Consider the following 20,473-nt stretch of genomic DNA (forward strand, 5'->3'; position numbering starts at 1 on the left):
GAAACCGCCGAGTAAAAATATAAACATCAATAGTTAACGTTTTAGCGCGGGAGCACTTAGTAAAAGTGAAAGGAACAGGTAAAAAATAGTAGATCTGTGAATAAGAAAGTTAAATTCATGAGAAGATAACCAAAAAGATGGGGCAACTCGCAGTTAAACTAAAAGAGCTGGTGGAACGAATCGAGTGGCGACTGGAGGGTAAACACGGTAAGATACAACAGTTAACCTTTTGATAATAAAAGGAAGGATCATTTAGAAAAAAACCATGTCAGTACTTATGGGTACAACATAACGTGTGAGTCAAAAAGGCAATTTTATTTTTAATATCAAACTGTCTTAATTAGGTAACATTGTACATCATTGTACCTTTCGATAAATATTTTGTGTCTTCACTTACGCAATACAAACATATTTTTAATGAGTGCTAAAATAAGAAATTGAAATTCCTACATGAGCGTTCATGAGCGTAAGCTCCCCCCAAAAAAAACAATGAAGCCTACAAACAAAAGAGAAAGTACCTTTCTTTTTCTCTTGTATTTTGTAATGTCGTGTGGGCAGGTGATTATTTTGTTCGTTTTTTCCCCGTCTTTTTCTGCTCGCAATAGCCTTTTTAAAATATTCCACTTTGGAACAGTTAGAAATGCCCTTGTGCTACGCCCCCTAGAGTCGAAACTTATCCTATGAGATGTTTTAAAATAATGTTAAAAAAGCTCAGATATCAAAATAGAGCAAATGTGTTATATACCATAAGACACAAATGTGTTATATACCATAAGACACAAATGTGTTATATACCTTAAGACACAAATGTGTTATATACCATAAGACACAAATGTGTTATATACCATAAGACACAAATGTGTTATATACCATAAGACACAAATGTGTTATATACCAGGGCCACAGGGCCCACTTACATTTATGCTTGCCGCTGACATAGAATAAACGGGGCACGTGGGCTTTGGGAACAAGATTGTATTCGAGGTCGCGAGTGGACTGGGGATAGCGATCAAAGTGATTGGTTACAGTATACGCTATGCCTATTAATACGTCATCCAAGATAAAATAATTAAAAATTCGAAGGAAATACAGAGGAAATACGCATTGACGCCCTTCTCTAGCTATTTTGTTGAGAAAGATCTCTAAAAACCTCCTTGCCTTGAGATGCAAATAACGCGCGCGTAAAAACCTGATTATACAATTCGTGTTGCTGATTTGATTTTCTACAATCCATCAAGTTGAAAAGTATCAGTACTTTTTTTTATTAAATAGCACTAGTGGATCTCCCACGCTTTTGTATAGAGAGTGTTTTTTATGCGTTTGTTTGGTCAGCCAGAAAACACGCAAAGTGTAAATGATATTTATCTCCCGAATGTAGGTTTCTAATTTTTTTTTTTTTGGGGGGGGGGGGGGGGGGGACGACAGCCGTTTTAAGTCTCGTAAGAAATATGCAAGATTGTCTTGCAAAAACATACGCACGACAACAGCAACGTCTACTAGTAGGTTTCTTTATAAAACGGGAAAATGCTTCCATGTTTTGGTAGCTAAAAAGCAGATTTATTGTTGTCAAAATGTAATGGGCTGTTTTCTCTGTACAATGTCCTTCTCCCAGACAGAGAGAGTTTATACAGTTGATGAGACGTCCAGAAAGATCTTTCTAAATTTGGCCAAGCTATTGCATCTGTGCTCATACTACTTCTAATTTTACTTCACTCAGCAGGGAGCCTTAAGACAGATGTGGGAATATAGAATAATGTCTAACTATTATCTAAATGATAGTAATCTTTTTGATAACCATTTGTTTTTTGAAAAATAATAGTAATCAAAGTTCGAAAGAAAAAACATTAAGCTTACTTAACAGCAATTAACGTGCTGCTGTTTAATTAGTGGTTTTAGAAGGTTTTTAAAATATGGATTGTTTACACTAAGGACCACCTAGGGGCAAGTATGTGAAGATGCATAACTAAAGCAGATGAAGCAGAAATAAGTATAATCTGAAAATCAGTAAGGCCCAATTGATACAATATAACAGTAATAATGCAATTTTCTCACATTTGTTTAATCTTAAAACCCCCTTTGGAAATATCGTTAACAAAGCATTCTTTTAAACAGTACTTTAGCCATATAACAGAATATTCAACCTGTTTTTTTTCTGTATTATACACAGGACTAAATGCCTCTGAAATATTTTTTCTTTCCACTATTTATTGGACTTGATGAAAAACATGCAATTCAGCTGTTTATATAATAAACTCCGAATTTAAAGCTAGATCATAGGATCTTAAAAGCTAATATTTTTTCACATTCTTCTTGGCAGCGGCTACTGCTACGGGCCAATATTCCCAGAATGCTTTGTTGCTCAACTACAAAGCCTCGATCAAAAAGAGATGAGGGTTGATGAGAGTCGATGAGAGTTCCAACTCTTATGACCGATTGATCGTGCACTCTCGCGCACTGTCCTCGACTTTTATCAACTCGTATCTTCGTTTGATGAAGTGCATTTTCTTAATCAAGAGCATTTTGACATTTATTTGCCAACAGAGGCCTTGAGCACTGATGGAAGCTACGACAGCATCTCCCGTGAGGATAACAGCAAGCAGACGAGCACGGACGATATCTATCAAGAGGACAAAGACTTACTCAGAAAAGTCCTCGGAAAACTCGAGCTGATAGAAACAGTGGTCGAGACCCAGAGAAATAAACTAGAAACACAAGAAACCAAGATTAAAGCATTGAAGAACACCATCAAATTAGCCGAGAAAAGCGGGAGGGCAGTTTATAAGGAGGACGCATCTGAAGCTAATGGTAAGGGCCCAAGATTTGACCCTTTAGGGACACCAAACGAAAGTCAATAAAAAGAAGTACGTAGGAATGATACACATAAAGCTGAGGGAAACTATAGAAATGGCAAGGACCTAAGGCGTTAGCTCCCCAATACAGAAAGCTCTGACGTTTTAGGGAGCTAATTATAGGGGACAAGATTAAAGCATTAGCAGGAGCGGATGCAGAGGGGTGGGTGGGGGGGGGGGGGTGGATATCCACCCTCCTAATAGAGTAAAAGAATGGAAAGTCAATTTGTTTGAAGGAAATAAATGTCTGAGGGACGGGAAGTACTGTCAATGTGCCTTTGACTTTGCTGATGCGACAAATCCAATTCAGCGTGAAGTATTGTTAGATCAACGTAACTTACCAAGAACCACTGGATCAGTTATAAGCCGTCTATCCAGACATTATCCACTCCCCATTTGAAATCCTGGATCCGCTCCTGATTAGGTACACCTTACAGATAGCGGGACGTTTCTAGGGAGCTAATTATAGGGATAGGGAAGATTAAAGCGTTAGGTACACCATATAGATAGTTGGAACGTTTCTAGGATGCTAATTATAGGGGCCCAAGGTACTTGCAAGCGTTATGTACACAATGCAGATAGCGGAATCGTTTCTAGGAAACTAACGGCAAGGGCCCAACATCAAACGTTTAGTACACCATAAAGGTATCGGAAAGGTTTCTAGGATGCTAATGATAGGGGCACAGGGTTCAAGCGTTAGGGACACCATACAGATAGCGAGATATTTCTAGTAACTGATTTAGGGATCCAGCGATTTAATACTAGTGAACAAGACAGTTGACCGGCGAGGATCTGATTGAAGACTCAGCTAATTAGGGGTATCTAGAAAGTACTCTAACCGTAAAGGCCCCAGAGTAAAGTGTGAAGGAACACCATTCAGTAACGGAAGAAAGTTAATCAAGGACCCGCACTATAAAAGGGCTTGGCTCGGCTGAATTCAATTCAAACTTCCCATCACGCCCTTAACATCGCGTCGGTTTTGAGAGCAAGCAGAAGCGTCTAGATAGAGGGGATAAATAAATGTGAAAAGGAATTGAAAGAAATGACAAATTTGAAGGTTAACATAGTCAGGGTTCCAAGATAAAACTATCTGAAACATCAAATAAATCTGTGACCTGGACAAACAGTGCATAGTACGGTAAGACTGAAGAATTCCTTTAATGTATAATACCTGGGTTTTTTTATTCAGATTCCGAAACAGAGAAAGACTCTACGTTTGGAAGGATATTCGACTCAATATTTCAGGAAAAATCGAAAGTCGAGGATTCCCCTACGACCACAGACATTTTAGATCGACACAGTGACAGACTCCAAGAACAAGAGGAAAAGCTCCAGGCGGTTTTGGAAAAAGTTGGGAACATAATGGATACCATACAAGATGAACAAGGTCAGGGCCGTAGCAGGGGGTGGGGCACTTGGGGCACGTGCCCCCCCCCCCAATATTTTCAAAAATTATATGAAACTGAGAGTAGGGCGTGGCTGTGCCCCCATTGTTTTCTTAATGTTTCTGAATCGTGCCCCCCAATAATTCGAGGTTTCGAATTACACGCGCGTTTGTTTTGTCTCAAACGCTTCACTCGCGCCTCCCGTACTACATGCAAGTATACGACAAGGGAAGCTCCGTTATAACTACGTTGTTTAATGTTTTGAAATTCCAAGGTTAAGCTTGACCCGCAATGCATGGGTAGCGTTTGAGGTGCATGTAGTACGCGTGCACATCCTCTAGCCTGGCCTCTCTCCCTTACCCGCTAAAAGCGTGCCAGGTTTTAGAGTTATTGAATAACTTTCAACCCCTTACAGGACAGAGATCGACAGGCGCGCAAGATTGGCTGAGAGGTGGTGTGCAGTCATAGATATCATATGGAGAAAGCATAGTCAAGCATTTTTTGGTCGCCAAGGGGGGTGCGCGCCTGATTGAAAACGTCACTGTTGGAAATCCTTAGACCATGGACTTATTTTTTATGGACTATAATTAGCTATCAATGGAGGATGTCTTGATCCCATATTTTCCTACATTCAGCAGCCAGTCAAGGCCAATTCGTATTCTGCGATTACCCTATACCCTGCAATAACCACGGCTACACAACCAGTCATAGTATAGGCTCTATTTCCAGCCGTCGCTAGGCCTCACCGGTGCATACTGTTGGCCCACAGAAATGAGCTGGAAATCAAGCCTAGTCATAGTATAGATCATGACAGTATTCATCATGACTATGATATGATGATGATTCCACAGAAGTACTTTTTCAACGTAATCCTAATCAAGTGGAGATCTAGGATTTCTTAAAGGGGGTGTTCATCCGGAATATGACACACCAGGGGGGAGGGCCCCCCTGGATCTGCCACTGTCTGATAACTAGTAAAGCCTTTCTTGTAACAGTGTTGTAACAGTGCTGTTACAGTGTGGTAACAGTTGTCACGCAAACAATGCATTTGGAAGAGCAAAAATATATACGGAATGCAAGATTTTCAAACAGGATCTGAGTTCTTGCTTGTGAATCTTTGAAAGGCAATAAACACTCCACAAATATTTTCACTATTACAGTTTATAGCCATACTGCAACTAATGGTCATATATCTTTGCAGGTTTGTGCAAGAATATGTCTGAGCTTAAGACGACACTTGCTACTATACAGACATCCTTGGATAAGCTTTGGCTTGACCATGATGCTGTCAAGAGGAAGAGTAATGAGGAACTAGAAACGCACCAGAAACTCCTAGATAACCTTTTCTCTGGATTTGTAGTAGCTTTTGTTATTTTGGTGTTCATTTGTATGTGTACATAACATTCTTCTAAAGAAATAAAATCTTTTACCTGTATAATTTAAATAATCACAATAACTTAAAAAGGTTATCTTCAAGTAAAAAAATTGGAAAATGATCTGCAATTCATAGATCCGACATGTCAATCATGCGGGCACGAATAGCCAATCAGGAACGAGATGGTGCAATGACAGCCATGTTGTCCCACAAAAAGTCGCCAATCGACGCCGAAAAAGATTGGTTTGAGATATTTTTCTGCGAATCTGGACAAGCAAATAAGCATTTTCCGGTCAGCGTAAAAGTGCTAGCCCTGTTTTCTTTGCTTGGCTGCTTTTAGTGTAGAGTTGGGACTCAATTGTAGAAAAACACGTAAAATTTACTACCAAAAAACGAAAAACAAAAAGCAAACAAACCACTTACAAGAGCAGTGTAAGTCCTACCATTAAACTTGTGTTTGATATTATACCTAGGCTACTTAAATTACATATAGGAATGAGACTGTCGTTTGCATTTTTACTGTAAATCTTGACGTTTGCCGATAAAACTTGTAGTTAGAAGTCAGACGTAAACAGAGAATCCGCCTTTCTCCTCTGATTTTCCCCGCACTTAAATCACTGCAAGTTAAAAATATAGCTTTGAAAACACATAAACACTTAGTACCTACCGTAGAGAGCACCGCTTTATCTTATCATTTCCAATTTTTAATATTTTAAGCTGGATTCGTGACATTTCCATTCAACAACCAAACTCGTAGTTATCTATTTCTATGCTTCATTCACACAAGATTTTCACCAAGCTTGGACAACAAGACAAGTTTCCATCATGTTAGGTTACTGTGTTTTATTTTCCAAGTCGCAGTCTGTATTTAAAATAACTCCGGGCAGGACTCGCTGACCTCATCCGATATGTTGTACAATTTGTGGGACTTTTGCGGGACTTTTGGGTTGCACGTCGCTGGCTTCCATTTGCTGCTTTCTGATTGGATATCCATGCGCGCGTCGGATCTATGAATTAAGTAATACGTAGATAATAGATTTGATAAGACAGTCTCTCTGGCAACTTAAGATACATCAGAAACTTTGTGAAAACCTTTCATCAGAATGTATACCAGCTTTTGTTATTGTAGAATTTAATATTACATTATTTTTTTTAAACTATATATATATATACATATATATATATATATATATGTATATATATATATGCAAAAGCCAAGATTTACATCAATTTCATTTTAAGATATGTCTTTATATGGCTTTAAATTAAGAACTACATAAATTTAGACATTCTTTTAAAATACATAAACTTGTACTTCTTTTTGATTCTTAAATACCAAGTACAAATTATTTGCTGAGTAACTTAATAAGTATATTAACATTAATAAATATATGTTTATAATATTATATAATTAGTATACATTTATAGTCTTACAAGCCAACATAGATTATTTGCTTACTTAAAAAAAAACAGCAAAATAAATTTTCTGAAACAAAGCCAAAGATGTTTCTTAAATGTGAATTTGATTCTTCTTCAATTAACATTCAACCAGAGATTTTTTAAGAAAACTTAGAGGAAGTACATACATATGTTTAAAAATTATACTAAATCAACTGATTATTCCTCTTATTGGATGAGATTAGTATCTGCTACTCATAGAGTAAAAGAACTCCAGTGACCTTTCATTCCACTGGAAAAATTGCTCTAACAGCCTGCCATACATTTTAGGTACCAAATCACTGGCTCTTGTATCATGAGGCAACCCAAGGTTGTCCAAGATAACATGACTACCAGGGGATATCCCATCCAGTGATGTTGCCAATGATTGCTTTGGTTTAATCATTAAAATCCTGATGAAGTATCCAACTAAATGCAAGCAGTCTTCTGGGATTGAAAAATCAAGTCTCTTCTTAGGCACAATGCTAATGAGCTGAAGTTCCTTTTTTCCGTCTTTGCGGAAATATGGGTCAAACATTTGGCATGGCTCCCTGTGAATGACATTTACATCACAGAATAACGACGCCATGATTGACAAGCGGTTATAGTACTTAGTGCCTGGCTGTGCAAGTAGCCTCTCTGCACGGTCATGAGTATAGAAAAACAAAAGTTCACATCTTCCTATCTTGAAAATACTTTCTTTGCCAGGGACACGTGCAAGATAGCTCATCAAAATCTTTGTTGTAGATGCCAAAGTTTTTCCACCTTCAATTCCAACAAATTTAACTGGGGTCTCATCTGATTCCCATTCCACAGGAGAAATCCCTTTAAATAAATCCTTTGAGGCGATCGCAGGCGCTCGACAAATACGAGCTTTGGTATCGCTTTCATCGTGAACTAAATGTGGATCAATCTTCCCAAAGTCACCAAACAGAGGGGTGAACTTTCCATTAGTTTCGCTTTGAAGTGATCGAAGATCTTCCATAAATATTTTATCTGGTTCTAGACCGATAACTTGCTTGGCTCCAGAGTCGATCATCGCTCTAGTTAGCATTCCTGGTCCCGGACTCGCCTCTATCACACAATGTCCTTGGACGTTCAACACCTTTGCGACTCTTTCAGCCAAATCTCGATCTGTTATATACTTGTAATTTTTCACTGTGTAACTTCTTGGCTTTAGATTGTACTTCTCTATTAGTGTAGCTCTTGAAAAATACGGTCTACAGTGTTTTCTAAGCGGTGAAAACACTGCAAGAGAATTATTTGAGATTTTTCTCCATCGGAAACGTAACCACATGGCAGTCGCCATCTTGATTTGAAACACTTGACAATCCACAGGCAAACCATATAGGTGGGATTCCATTAGCAGATTAAAAGCTCAGAATATCTACTAAAAACACACATACGATAACAGAACAGTTACATGCTCGAAAATGTAAAGCAGCAAACACATATAAAACACACGGCTGAGATTTGATAAATTAAAAAAAACAAAAAACATATTTACCAAAAATTATTTGAAATTCTTTCTAAGCTTCGTTTGGTCGCCTGTGCGGTCTTGTTGATTCGAGACATCGAGCGCACAGACCCCTGGGAAACAGAACATCCAAGATGGCGGAAGATCGCGAGGTTTTGAGGGAAATTTGGGACGGTAGATTGCCGGTCTGTTTCAACCTCACTTCTGATGAAGTTGTTAGTATGGAGCAGCCAGAACCCTACTACGTAAGTGTGACTAGGTTTTACGTGTATTCTGCTATATAATGTTAAACTGTATATTCGGTTAAATATGCTACCCTCGATAAACAAAGATTACAAAGGAATCGGCCTCCTAGTATTAGCGAAAGCTACTTATAGGAGTAATAAATCGAAGTATCGAAGTATCGAAGACAATGACTCGAAAAACAATAAGTAAGAGATAGCAAACACGAATTATCAGAACCGTCTTCCTGTTTTCTAGCAGTCGAGACTTGGCAATCTGCTAAAATTTGATTAGAAGAAAGCTTTTCGGTCCCAACTTCAAATGGTAGAAACGTAGAAACCTTAAAAATACACACGCTTTTTACATGAGAAGGAAAAAGAGACAAAGTAGCTTACGCATAATATGTGAAAATTTTACGAAAATCTACAAAAAAAGCAAAAAAGCAGCCATTATTTTATCTCCTTCCTCAGCTTTTCTTTTTTGCTGACGTCTCTATCTTGCGTATTTTCTCATGATTTTAAGTGGTTCCCTCACAGGTAACCCAGGCTCTGTCGAGTAATTTGAACGGATGGGTTCATTGACCGTTAATAGGGAGAACATAAAGAGTTGTTACTTTATGCAAGTATTCTTCTATAAAAATGCAATAAATTCAATCCAACTTGATGTAGTACTTGTAGTTGTCTATTATTTACATGTTTAAGTGATTTAGAGTGCATTTGGGGTCGCTTTAGTGCTGTTCAGGGAAATTTAAAATCCCCTCTATCACTCCCAATAAAGAAAGAAGTAAAGGTTGTTTACTAATTTCCAATCGCCTCAACTAAAGTGCTCGGTTCTCGAAAAATAAGACACGCACAACGATTTCAACTACGGGAGACGATCGCCAGATAAATTCCACATTACATTAGCTTGTGATATTAAGCACTTCCCTGAGTTTTCAAGCTCAAATTGTCCATTGTTTTTTTTTTCTGTCTTTTGAAATATTTCACAATAGAAAATGAGCCTGGGGAATAGTCATGTTTGTACTTGTGGTGGGTTTCAAAAGAAAATGTAAGCCTTGGTACTGCAACAATAAAGACCATTGAGATTATAAACTGTTCCTGCTTTTGACTAAAAAGGAATGTACTTAACATTGTCACAGCAAATCTAACCACACCTTCTGACAAGGTTGTTTCCCAGGGCTCTGGAAATTTTAATCCTTTTTATTTCATTAATATTTTCTCAGCTTTTGGTGCCAAGATTGAACTACCTTATGCTGGTGACAGACAAGATACAGAGACACTTCCAAAGAGCTGTTAATCAAGACTCAGTCGAGGAGGTCTGGTTTGAGTATGATGGCCAGCCTTTGAAATGGTATATTATTTGAAATAGTTATTGAAAATCCTAGAGAATTAAGTAAAGTTTCCAATTCACAGCCTTGAATGTCCACCAAAATGAGCAAAAACCTCTTTAGTAAAATTACCCCAGACTTCTCTTTTAATTATGTGTTTGTTTATTCCGGGCATTATCCAATTGCTGTTTTGTTCTTCTTAATTATGTGTTTGTGTATTTCAGGCATTATCCAATTGGTGTTTTGTTCTTCTTAATTATGTGTTTGTGTATTTCAGGCATTATCCAATTGGTGTTTTGTTCTTCTTAATTATGTGTTTGTGTATTTCAGGCATTATCCAATTGGTGTTTTGTTCTTCTTAATTATGTGTTTGTGTATTCCAGGCATTATCCAATTGGTGTTTTGTTCTTCTTAATTATGTGTTTGTGTATTTCAGGCATATCCAATTGGTGTATTGTTCGTCTTAATTATGTGTTTGTGTATTTCAGGCATTATCCAATTGGTGTTTTGTTCTTCTTAATTATGTGTTTTGTATTCCAGGCATTATCCAATTGGTGTATTGTTTGACCTGTATGGTTCCTCTGCCTCCCTTCCGTGGAATCTAACTGTACATTTCCAGGTATGCATTCTCCACCTCATAACCCTCCTCCCACAAAGATTAGCCAAAATGTAGTCTCCTTCCTCAAAACTTGCTCAAACATAGAAATTCATTAAAGTTTCCACCATTTTTTTACAGCAATGAAGATATAAATTGTTTACTCTTGAGTTTTATTGCAAAATACCCTCCACTGCTAATACAGGTTTTCTTATCGCAATTACAATTAGTTCAATTAATAATTCTGCTATGCCCTCTCAGATGCATCGCTGTACCCTAACAATCCCCAGGGACTTTAAAATAAAACAATCCAAAAGCTTATGAATTCCTTATCTCACTGGTATTTACAAACCATTCGCCTGAATTTAAAGCTCGTATTGTTTTCATGCATCCTAGTACCTATGACCAGAGGACACTGATTTAGGATTTTTGAACCAAACCAGGATCAATATCACACACCAAAAGGGTTCTACGCTGTATTATGCCGGTCTTGAATAATTCCTCTAAATCTTTTAGTGTTCACAAAAAAACAGCTTAATTTTCCCAAAAATGTTGATGATAAATATGTGTTATTTTCAACTAGAAATTCCCCACTGACGAACTCATGAGATGTCCTGGGAAAGAAGCAGTAGAGGCGCACTTCATGTCTTCTGTGAAAGAGGTACAGGGGAACCAGCTCCTACCAGAAATGAATCAAGGGGTCTTGATATAAGTTTGTGAAAGAGGTACAGGGGAATCAGCTCCTACCAGAAATGAATCAAGGGGTCTTGATAAAAGTTTGTGAAAGAGGTACAGGGGAACCAGCTCCTACCAGAAACGAATCAAGGGGTCTTGATGTAAGTTTGTGAAAGAGGTACAGGGGAACCAGCTCCTACCAGAAACGAATCAAGGGGTCTTGATGTAAGTTTGTGAAAGAGGTACAGGGGAACCAGCTCCTACAAGAAATGAATCAAGGGGTCTTGATATAAGTTTGTGAGAGAGGTACAGGGGAACCAGCTCCTACAAGAAACGAATCAAGGGGTCTTGATATAAGTTTGTGAAAGAGGTACAGGGGAACCAGCTCCTACAAGAAATGAATCAAGGGGTCTTGATATAAGTTTGTGAGAGAGGTACAGGGGAACCAGCTCCTACAAGAAACGAATCAAGGGGTCTTGATGTAAGTTTGTGAAAGAGGTACAGGGGAACCGGCTCCTACCAGAAATGAATCAAGGGGTCTTGATATAAGTTTGTGAAAGAGTTACAGGGGAACCAGCTCCTACCAGAAACGAATCAAGGGGTCTTGATATGAGTTTGTGAGAGAGGTACAGGGGAACCAGCTCCTACAAGAAATGAATCAAGGTGTCCTGATATAAGTTTGTGAGAGAGGTACAGGGGAACCAGCTCCTACAAGAAATGAATCTAGGGGTCTTGATATAAGTTTGTGAAAGAGGTACAGGGGAACCAGCTCCTACAATAAATGAATCAAGGGGTCTTGATATAAGTTTGTGAAAGAGGTACAGGGGAACCAGCTCCTACAAGAAACTGATCAAGGGTTTTTGATGTAAGTTTGTGAAAGAGGTACAGGGGAACCAGCTCCTACCAGAAATGAATCAAGGGGTCTTGATGTAAGTTTGTGAAAGAGGTACAGGGGAACCAGCTCCTACCAGAAATAAATCAAGGGGTCTTGATGTAAGTTTGTGAAAGAGGTACAGGGGAACCAGCTCCTACCAGAAATGAATCAAGGGGTCTTGATAAAAGTTTGTGAAAGAGGTACAGGGGAACCAGCTCCTACCAGAAACGAATCAAGGGGTCTTGATAAAAGTTTGTGAGAGAGGTACAGGGGAACCAGCTCCTACCAGAAACGAATCAAGTGGTCTAGATGTAAGTTTGTGAAAGAGGTACAGGGGAACCAGCTCCTACCAGAAACGAATCAAGGGGTCTTGATGTAAGTTTGTGAAAGAGGTACAGGGGAACCGGCTCCTACCAGAAATGAATCAAGGGGTCTTGATATAAGTTTGTGAAAGAGGTACAGGGGAACCAGCTCCTACAAGAAACGAATCAAGGGGTCTTGATGTAAGTTTGTGAAAGAGGTACAGGGGAACCGGCTCCTACCAGAAATCAATCAAGGGGTCTTGATATGAGTTTGTGAGAGAGGTACAGGGGAACCAGCTCCTACCAGAAACGAATCAAGGGGTCTTGATATGAGTTTGTGAGAGAGGTACAGGGGAACCAGCTCCTACAAGAAATGAATCAAGGTTTCCTGATATAAGTTTGTGAGAGAGGTACAGGGGAACCAGCTCCTACAAGAAACGAATCAAGGGGTCTTGATGTAAGTTTGTGAAAGAGGTACAGGGGAACCGGCTCCTACCAGAAATGAATCAAGGGGTCTTGATATAAGTTTGTGAAAGAGGTACAGGGGAACCAGCTCCTACCAGAAATGAATCAAGGGGTCTTGATGTAAGTTTGTGAAAGAGGTACAGGGGAACCAGCTCCTACCAGAAATGAATCAAGGGGTCTTGATATAAGTTTGTGAGAGAGGTACAGGGGAACCAGCTCCTACAAGAAATGAATCAAGGGGTCTTGATGTAAGTTTGTGAAAGAGGTACAGGGGAACCAGCTCCTACCAGAAATGAATCAAGGGGTCTTGATATAAGTTTGTGAAAGAGGTACAGGGGAACCAGCTCCTACCAGAAATGAATCAAGGGGTCTTGATGTAAGTTTGTGAAAGAGGTACAGGGGAACCAGCTCCTACCAGAAATGAATCAAGGGGTCTTGATATAAGTTTGTGAAAGAGGTACAGGGGAACCAGCTCCTACAAGAAATGAATCAAGGGGTCTTGATATAAGTTTGTGAAAGAGGTACAGGGGAACCAGCTCCTACCAGAAATGAATCAAGGGGTCTTGATATAAGTTTGTGAAAGAGGTACAGGGGAACCAGCACCTACCAGAAATGAATCAAGGGGTCTTGATATAAGTTTGTGAAAGGAGGTACAGGGGAACCAGCTCCTACCAGAAATGAATCAAGGGTTTTTGATATAAGTTTGTGAGAGAGGTACAGGGGAACCAGCTCCTACCAGAAATGAATCAAGGGTTTTTGATATAAGTTTGTGAGAGAGGTACAGGGGAACCAGCTCCTACAAGAAATGAATCAAGGTGTCCTGATATAAGTTTGTGAGAGAGGTACAGGGGAACCAGCACCTACCAGAAATAAATCAAGGGGTCCTGATATAAGTTTGTGAGAGAGGTACAGGGGAACCAGCTACTACAAGAAATGAATCAAGGGGTCTTGATATAAGTTTGTGAAAGAGGTACAGGGGAACCAGCTCCTACAAGAAATGAATCAAGGGGTCTTGATATAAGTTTGTGAAAGAGGTACAGGGGAACCAGCTCCTACAAGAAACGAATCAAGGGTTTTTGATATAAGTTTGTGAAAGAGGTACAGGGGAACCAGCTCCTACCAGAAACGAATCAAGGGGTCTTGATGTAAGTTTGTGAAAGAGGTACAGGGGAACCAGCTCCTACAAGAAATGAATCAAGGGGTCTTGATATAAGTTTGTGAAAGAGGTACAGGGGAACCAGCTCCTACCAGAAATGAATCAAGGGGTCTTGTTAAAAGTTTGTGAAAGAGGTACAGGGGAACCGGCTCCTACCAGAAATGAATCAAGGGGTCTTGATATAAGTTTGTGAAAGAGGTACAGGGGAACCAGCTCCTACAAGAAACGAATCAAGGGGTCTTGATGTAAGTTTGTGAAAGAGGTACAGGGGAACCGGCTCCTACCAGAAATGAATCAAGGGGTCTTGATATGAGTTTGTGAGAGAGGTACAGGGGAACCAGCTCCTACCAGAAACGAATCAAGGGGTCTTGATATGAGTTTGTGAAAGAGGTACAGGGGAACCAGCTCCTACAAGAAACGAATCAAGGGGTCTTGATGTAAGTTTGTGAAAGAGGTACAGGGGAACCGGCTCCTACCAGAAATGAATCAAGGGGTCTTGATATGAGTTTGTGAGAGAGGTACAGGGGAACCAGCTCCTACCAGAAACGAATCAAGGGGTCTTGATATGAGTTTGTGAGAGAGGTACAGGGGAACCAGCTCCTACAAGAAATGAATCAAGGTTTCCTGATATAAGTTTGTGAGAGAGGTACAGGGGAACCAGCTCCTACAAGAAATGAATCAAGGGGTCTTGATATAAGTTTGTGAAAGAGGTACAGGGGAACCAGCTCCTACAAGAAACGGATCAAGGGTTTTTGATGTAAGTTTGTGAAAGAGGTACAGGGGAACCAGCTCCTACCAGAAATGAATCAAGGGGTCTTGATGTAAGTTTGTGAAAGAGGTACAGGGGAAGCAGCTCCTACCAGAAATGAATCAAGGGGTCTTGATATAAGTTTGTGAAAGAGGTACAGGGGAACCAGCTCCTACCAGAAATGAATCAAGGGGTCTTGATAAAAGTTTGTGAAAGAGGTACAGGGGAACCAGCTCCTACCAGAAACGAATCAAGGGGTCTTGATATAAGTTTGTGAAAGAGGTACAGGGGAACCAGCTCCTACCAGAAATGAATCAAGGGTTTTTGATATAAGTTTGTGAGAGAGGTACAGGGGAACCAGCTCCTACCAGAAATGAATCAAGGGTTTTTGATATAAGTTTGTGAGAGAGGTACAGGGGAACCAGCTCCTACAAGAAATGAATCAAGGTGTCCTGATATAAGTTTGTAAGAGAGGTACAGGGGAACCAGCTCCTACAAGAAATGAATCAAGGGGTCTTGATATAAGTTTGTGAAAGAGGTACAGGGGAACCAGCTCCTACAAGAAATGAATCAAGGGGTCTTGATATAAGTTTGTGAAAGAGGTACAGGGGAACCAGCTCCTACAATAAATGAATCAAGGGGTCTTGATATAAGTTTGTGAAAGAGGTACAGGGGAACCAGCTCCTACCAGAAATGAATCAAGGGGTCTTGATATAAGTTTGTGAAAGAGGTACAGGGGAACCAGCTCCTACAAGAAACGAATCAAGTTTTTTTTATATAATTTTGTTAAAGAGGTACAGGGGAACCAGCACCTACAAGAAACGAATCAAGGGTTTTTGATATAATTTTGTTAAAGAGGTACAGGGGAACCAGCTCCTACAAGAAACGAATCAAGGGTTTTTGATATAATTTTGTTAAAGAGGTACAGGGGAACCAGCTCCTACCAGAAATGAATCAAGGGGTCTTGATATAAGTTTGTGGAAGAGGTACAGGGGAACCAGCTCCTACAAGAAATGAATCAAGGGGTCTTGATGTAAGTTTGTGAAAGAGGTACAGGGGAACCAGCTCCTACAAGAAATGAATCAAGGGGTCTTGATATAAGTTTGTGAAAGAGGTACAGGGGAACCAGCTCCTACCAGAAATGAATCAAGGGGTCTTGATAAAAGTTTGTGAAAGAGGTACAGGGGAACCAGCTCCTACCAAAAATGAATCAAGGGGTCTTGATATAAGTTTGTGAGAGAGGTACAGGGGAACCAGCTCCTACAAGAAATGAATCAAGGGGTCTTGATATAAGTTTGTGAAAGAGGTACAGGGGAACCAGCTCCTACAAGAAATGAATCAAGGGGTCTTGATATAAGTTTGTGAAAGAGGTAGAGGGGAACCAGCTCCTACCAGAAATGAATCATTTCTTCATCTTGTATAGACTTGCATCTACTAGAAAGTTTAATTTGGGTGCTTAAATTTTGATTGCATTGTTATTGCAAGTTAAGCTAAAATTTAATTTCCGTGTTTGTTTTGGCTTTTGTGTGTGTTTTGCCCATGATGCACCCTTTTCTTTTTTGACTGCCTTATTTTGAAGATATTTCCCAAGCCTGAGCGAATTATCATTAAACTGACACATGGAAGTCTTTTCTTGCAGGCTGATAGTCTAAAACATAGATCTCAAGTCATCAACTCAATGCAGAAAAAAGATCACAAACAGCTTTGGTTAGGACTGAATAATGGTAAACAAGAACCAAATGACTCACATTTTGATTGCCACAAAATATTTTGTTTATTACAGTGTCACCTTTAAAACTGTGAGCACTAAAATATGTGTGGAAAGTTTATTGTCTTTTGGTCAAAACCAGCCTTCCATACATATTTCCTGGGTAGGGCAGGAGGGGCAAAGAACAAATCGTTTCAAATTCTAGAATACATTATGAAAAATGGTACACATTTTAGCCCTTTGTACAATTAATAGTCAGCTCAAGATATTGTGAACTCAACGTGTGATGAGGGTGTAGTCAAAACCTCAATTATACAATAAATGTAGGCTCGATTTCCAGCTCCTTTCTGTGAGCCTGCAGTACCAATATGGCTTAGCAACAGCTGAATACAGAGCCAACAATAAATGCTAAAAAATACAGCACTTCCAACTCTTATATATTTTTTCTGCATCCACAGATAAATTTGAGCAATTCTGGGCTGTGAATAGAAGATTAATGGAGAGAGTTGGAGATGACCCATATTTTAAATATATCCCATTTAAGATTTACCAGGTACTGTTCTCTCTTACACTTACTTTCCCAATAGTTACACTGGATGTAATATTCTGGTTTCATTCTAAAATGTTTAAATATTCTTAACAAATACATTCTAAGATATAGTAAAGTTTTTTTGATAGATTTATGATAAAAACATTTATTAAAAACCCATATTGATTTTGGCCAATCACGCCACCATTTTATGCACATAAGCCATCTATTTCCATCGGCTAATTCAAGCGAGTAACCAGGATATTTTCAATCAAATATCGTCAATAGCGTAATCACACTTCATTCATTGATTGTTATTTTGAAGTTTTCTTGAGAATAAAACGTCTGTATTTTCAATATTAAACAATTACAAAGTAGTGGATGAACAACATTTTTTAATAGATAAAGATTTGTGGTGGTGAAGTATAGCATTTGTTTGTGTTTCAGGTTGATAAACCCTTTATACAATGGCTCTTCAGACCTGTTTCGGATACAGGTGGGTGTTGTATTTATCCAGTAATCCTCATTCATCATACATTGTTATTGCTGAAATCACATTGTAATCAAACTGTTTTGTCACCACTACCAACAACCCAGTGGTCTTCTGGATTTTTTAAAATTATCCTCAGCATTTTTGGGGTTGGAACATTTGCCTGTTTTTTTTTTTTTCTAATCTAGAAAACTTTATGATTATTTTAGGGATTTGAACTTCTCCCCTTCCCATCCCACCCCTTCACACTCACTTTTTCGGCATGGTTAAACAAGCCCCACTCACCACACTTGTGACTTCGACACCACTAGCTGGTGAATGCTAACAAACCACACTATGACTGATACAATCGCTATCTTATATAGGGGAACAACAGACATTACGTGACCTTCTGCAGCTCTGTGTCCCTCATGTGCTTTCGGCTAACAGCATGGACGTAGACAGTCAGTGGCGTATAGTAATCCAGGGCATAGAGCCTCCATTAGAGACACCCACCCAGTGGCTCAGCGAGCACCTCAGTCACCCTGATAACTTTCTGCATATTGTTGTGGTGTCGAATGAGTAATGGTCTGTTATCACAGAACGAAATTAATATGTATATATAGCTGTTAACAGGAAAGTACCCAGGATTGACTAAAGGGGTGTGCACATCAATATGTATCACATGCAAAAAGCTTAGGTTTTGAAGATTCCCTAATCAGATATCACCCACTTTTTGGCTGCAAAGGGGGGGGTGCGTGCACCCCCCCTGTGTATGTTCCTGGTTAACGGAAATGTCGAGTTATCAGAGAAATACATTTAGAGAGATGTCTTATACCTTTAGCAGTTTAAACAAAAGATATCTAATCTGTTATGAGCTGTAGGTATATATAGTATATATAGGTATACAGCTATTTCAAATAAGTGTGCACTTGAAGAATCCATGTGTTAACCTGCAGTGATTCATGGGTGTCAAATAAATAAGCATAAACAAAAGCAAATCCAGGTTTAGAAAGCAGAAGCATTCTTGTTTATTTGAGGATAAAGCCATTTATACCACCCATAACCACTGTGGGTTACTCAGTCAACCCATCGAAACTCAAACTTGGCTAATTTTGAGCCATCCTTTGCTCATTTTGAATCAAATTGAGTAATAGTAGTTTTCTGTTAGAATAGTATGCAGATGAAGGATTTCTTGGATGGGGGTGGGAGTTCGGTACTAATAAATAAATACTAAATGTGGGGAAGGGGGGTCACAGGCCCCTTTATATCAGAGGGGCCAAGGTACAAAACTATGTGCTACTTATACTGTAAGAGTTATTATGTCGCTATGATAATAAGCAGCTTTTTAAGATTCCAAAAAGAAAGATCCATGAGTCCATAACAAATAACCATTAGTCAACAACCCATGTATAAATCAAATACAATTGTAGTAAAAATATTTTTTTTATTGGACACATGAAGTTGAGCCGTTCTTATTTTTAAAGTCTTATTTTTTTAGATTTCGGTTACCTGAAATCATACACACCAGCTGAGTAAAAACAGAACTACATAAATGATCAATAACAATAGTATTTTAAGTCACTAGTATGAGCACAATTTGATTCTTCATTTTTAGAGTGATCACTATAATAAAAAAAATAATTGCTGCTATCTGAGCTGGACGTTTTTTTGAAAAAATGTGCTTGACACTAAAACACTAAAAGCGGCTGCTAAGCAGACTACAAGGAGATGTGATTGGATTAAAAAGATTATGATTTATCAGGCGTGGATTTGAAGTTTCTCGCAAACGTCTCGGCCACAAGAAGGGGGAAGATGAGAGAAGACTCGCCATATATCTGGATAATAAAAATCAAACACAGACAATGTTAGTGAATTTTTCAGTTTAGAATTGTAAAACATGCCCCTAGCAACATTCATCAGTAAATGAAACCCTTGACAACAGGCATAAGATAGGGAGGGGCTGTTGTTGGAGAAATCACTCATCTCTCCCCCCCACCCCTGCCCAGATCCAGCGTATATTTCTTCCAGAGACTTTTGGGAGTGTCCACAAAGACCACTTGGTCTCCAAAGAAAGTCCAGCCTTCTCAGGTATACTTGCTACTTGCTATACTTGCTTATTTTTATGAAGGTGTATGTTTAAGAGGCTGACATGCCATATCTTGTCATCTAACAGTATGTTTAAGAGGCTGACATGCCATATCTTGTCATCTAACAGTATGTTTAAGAGGCTGACGTGCCATATCTTGTCATCTAACAGTATGTTTAAGAGGCTGACGTGCCATATCTTGTCATCTAACAGTATGTTTAAGAGGCTGACGTGCCATATCTTGTCATCTAACAGTATGTTTAAGAGGCTGACATGCCATATCTTGTCATCTAACAGTATGTTTAAGAGGCTGACATGCCATATCTTGTCATCTAACAGTATGTTTAAGAGGCTGACGTGCCATATCTTGTCATCTAACAGTATGTTTAAGAGGCTGACATGCCATATCTTGTCATCTAACAGTATGTTTAAGAGGCTGACCTGCCATATCTTATCATCTAACAGTATGTTTAAGAGGCTGACGTGCCATATCTTATCATCTAACAGTATGTTTAAGAGGCTGACATGCCATATCTTATCATCTAACAAACCTTGACTGGAGTTGCAGTTGCTTTAATTTTTCCCCAAGAGACAGCCTCATCTGGTCTAGCTCCTGAATCACTCCCATCAAACTCTTGTGCTGTGTTGACATACACTGCATAGTCTGCCCCATTACGCTGACGAGAGAGAAAGAAACCACACACAATACGCTGACAAAAGAGAAAGAAACCACACACAGTACGCTGACAAGAGAAAGAAACCACACACAATATGCTGACACAAGAGAATGA

General features: G+C 39.1%; 4 protein-coding genes and 1 long non-coding RNA gene across 5 annotated transcripts in view; 2 read left to right on the forward strand and 3 right to left on the reverse strand.

Moving 5' to 3' along the window:
• On the forward strand, nt 1–7,111 carry LOC5506015. Its single transcript, XM_001626716.3, has 4 exons — nt 1–207; nt 2,542–2,805; nt 4,039–4,236; nt 5,436–7,111. Exons 1-4 carry the CDS (start codon nt 138–140, stop codon nt 5,633–5,635), a joined length of 732 nt encoding a protein of 243 aa, XP_001626766.1. The 5' UTR covers nt 1–137; the 3' UTR covers nt 5,636–7,111.
• On the reverse strand, nt 6,438–8,406 carry LOC5506024 (dimethyladenosine transferase 2, mitochondrial). Its single transcript, XM_001626694.3, has one exon. The coding sequence runs from the start codon at nt 8,353–8,355 to the stop codon at nt 7,249–7,251; it is 1,107 nt and encodes a 368-aa protein (XP_001626744.1). The 5' UTR covers nt 8,356–8,406; the 3' UTR covers nt 6,438–7,248.
• LOC125570092 lies at nt 6,438–8,652 on the reverse strand. Its single transcript, XR_007312444.1, has 2 exons — nt 8,554–8,652; nt 6,438–6,616 (listed from the first exon to the last, which is right to left on the reverse strand). It is a non-coding gene; the product is annotated as an uncharacterized LOC125570092 (long non-coding RNA).
• Nucleotides 8,619–19,048, forward strand: LOC5506006 (autophagy protein 5). Its single transcript, XM_032374392.2, has 8 exons — nt 8,619–8,768; nt 9,968–10,095; nt 10,613–10,691; nt 11,251–11,328; nt 16,527–16,611; nt 17,054–17,148; nt 17,572–17,620; nt 17,980–19,048. Exons 1-8 carry the CDS (start codon nt 8,658–8,660, stop codon nt 18,177–18,179), a joined length of 825 nt encoding a protein of 274 aa, XP_032230283.1. The 5' UTR covers nt 8,619–8,657; the 3' UTR covers nt 18,180–19,048.
• Nucleotides 19,021–20,473, reverse strand: part of LOC5506016 (deoxyhypusine synthase) — a 9,996-nt gene continuing 8,543 nt past the window's right edge. Inside the window, exons 7-8 of the mRNA XM_001626693.3 lie at nt 20,234–20,359; nt 19,021–19,431 (exon numbers count right to left, since the gene is read on the reverse strand). Of these exons, the coding sequence (XP_001626743.1) occupies nt 19,345–19,431; nt 20,234–20,359 (213 nt within the window). The 3' untranslated portion in view covers nt 19,021–19,344. The remainder of the gene's footprint in view (nt 19,432–20,233; nt 20,360–20,473) is intronic.

Source organism: Nematostella vectensis, chromosome 8 (genome assembly GCF_932526225.1).
Source record: "Nematostella vectensis chromosome 8, jaNemVect1.1, whole genome shotgun sequence".
Classification (NCBI taxonomy): domain Eukaryota; kingdom Metazoa; phylum Cnidaria; class Anthozoa; order Actiniaria; family Edwardsiidae; genus Nematostella; species Nematostella vectensis.

What these genes read in the sequence shown, in the direction of transcription:
- LOC5506015 (XM_001626716.3), top strand. Translation starts at nt 138, where the DNA reads ATGGGGCAACTCGCAGTTAAACTAAAAGAGCTGGTGGAACGAATCGAG. An exon ending in GCGACTGGAGGGTAAACACG is followed by an intron (nt 208 to 2,541) that starts GTAAGATACAAC and finishes ATTTGCCAACAG; the next exon opens with AGGCCTTGAGCACTGATGGA. An exon ending in TACCATACAAGATGAACAAG is followed by an intron (nt 4,237 to 5,435) that starts GTCAGGGCCGTA and finishes ATATCTTTGCAG; the next exon opens with GTTTGTGCAAGAATATGTCT.
- LOC5506024 (XM_001626694.3), bottom strand. Translation starts at nt 8,355, where the DNA reads ATGGCGACTGCCATGTGGTTACGTTTCCGATGGAGAAAAATCTCAAAT.
- LOC5506006 (XM_032374392.2), top strand. Translation starts at nt 8,658, where the DNA reads ATGGCGGAAGATCGCGAGGTTTTGAGGGAAATTTGGGACGGTAGATTG. An exon ending in TTGGTTAGGACTGAATAATG is followed by an intron (nt 16,612 to 17,053) that starts GTAAACAAGAAC and finishes CTGCATCCACAG; the next exon opens with ATAAATTTGAGCAATTCTGG. An exon ending in TCCCATTTAAGATTTACCAG is followed by an intron (nt 17,149 to 17,571) that starts GTACTGTTCTCT and finishes TTTGTGTTTCAG; the next exon opens with GTTGATAAACCCTTTATACA.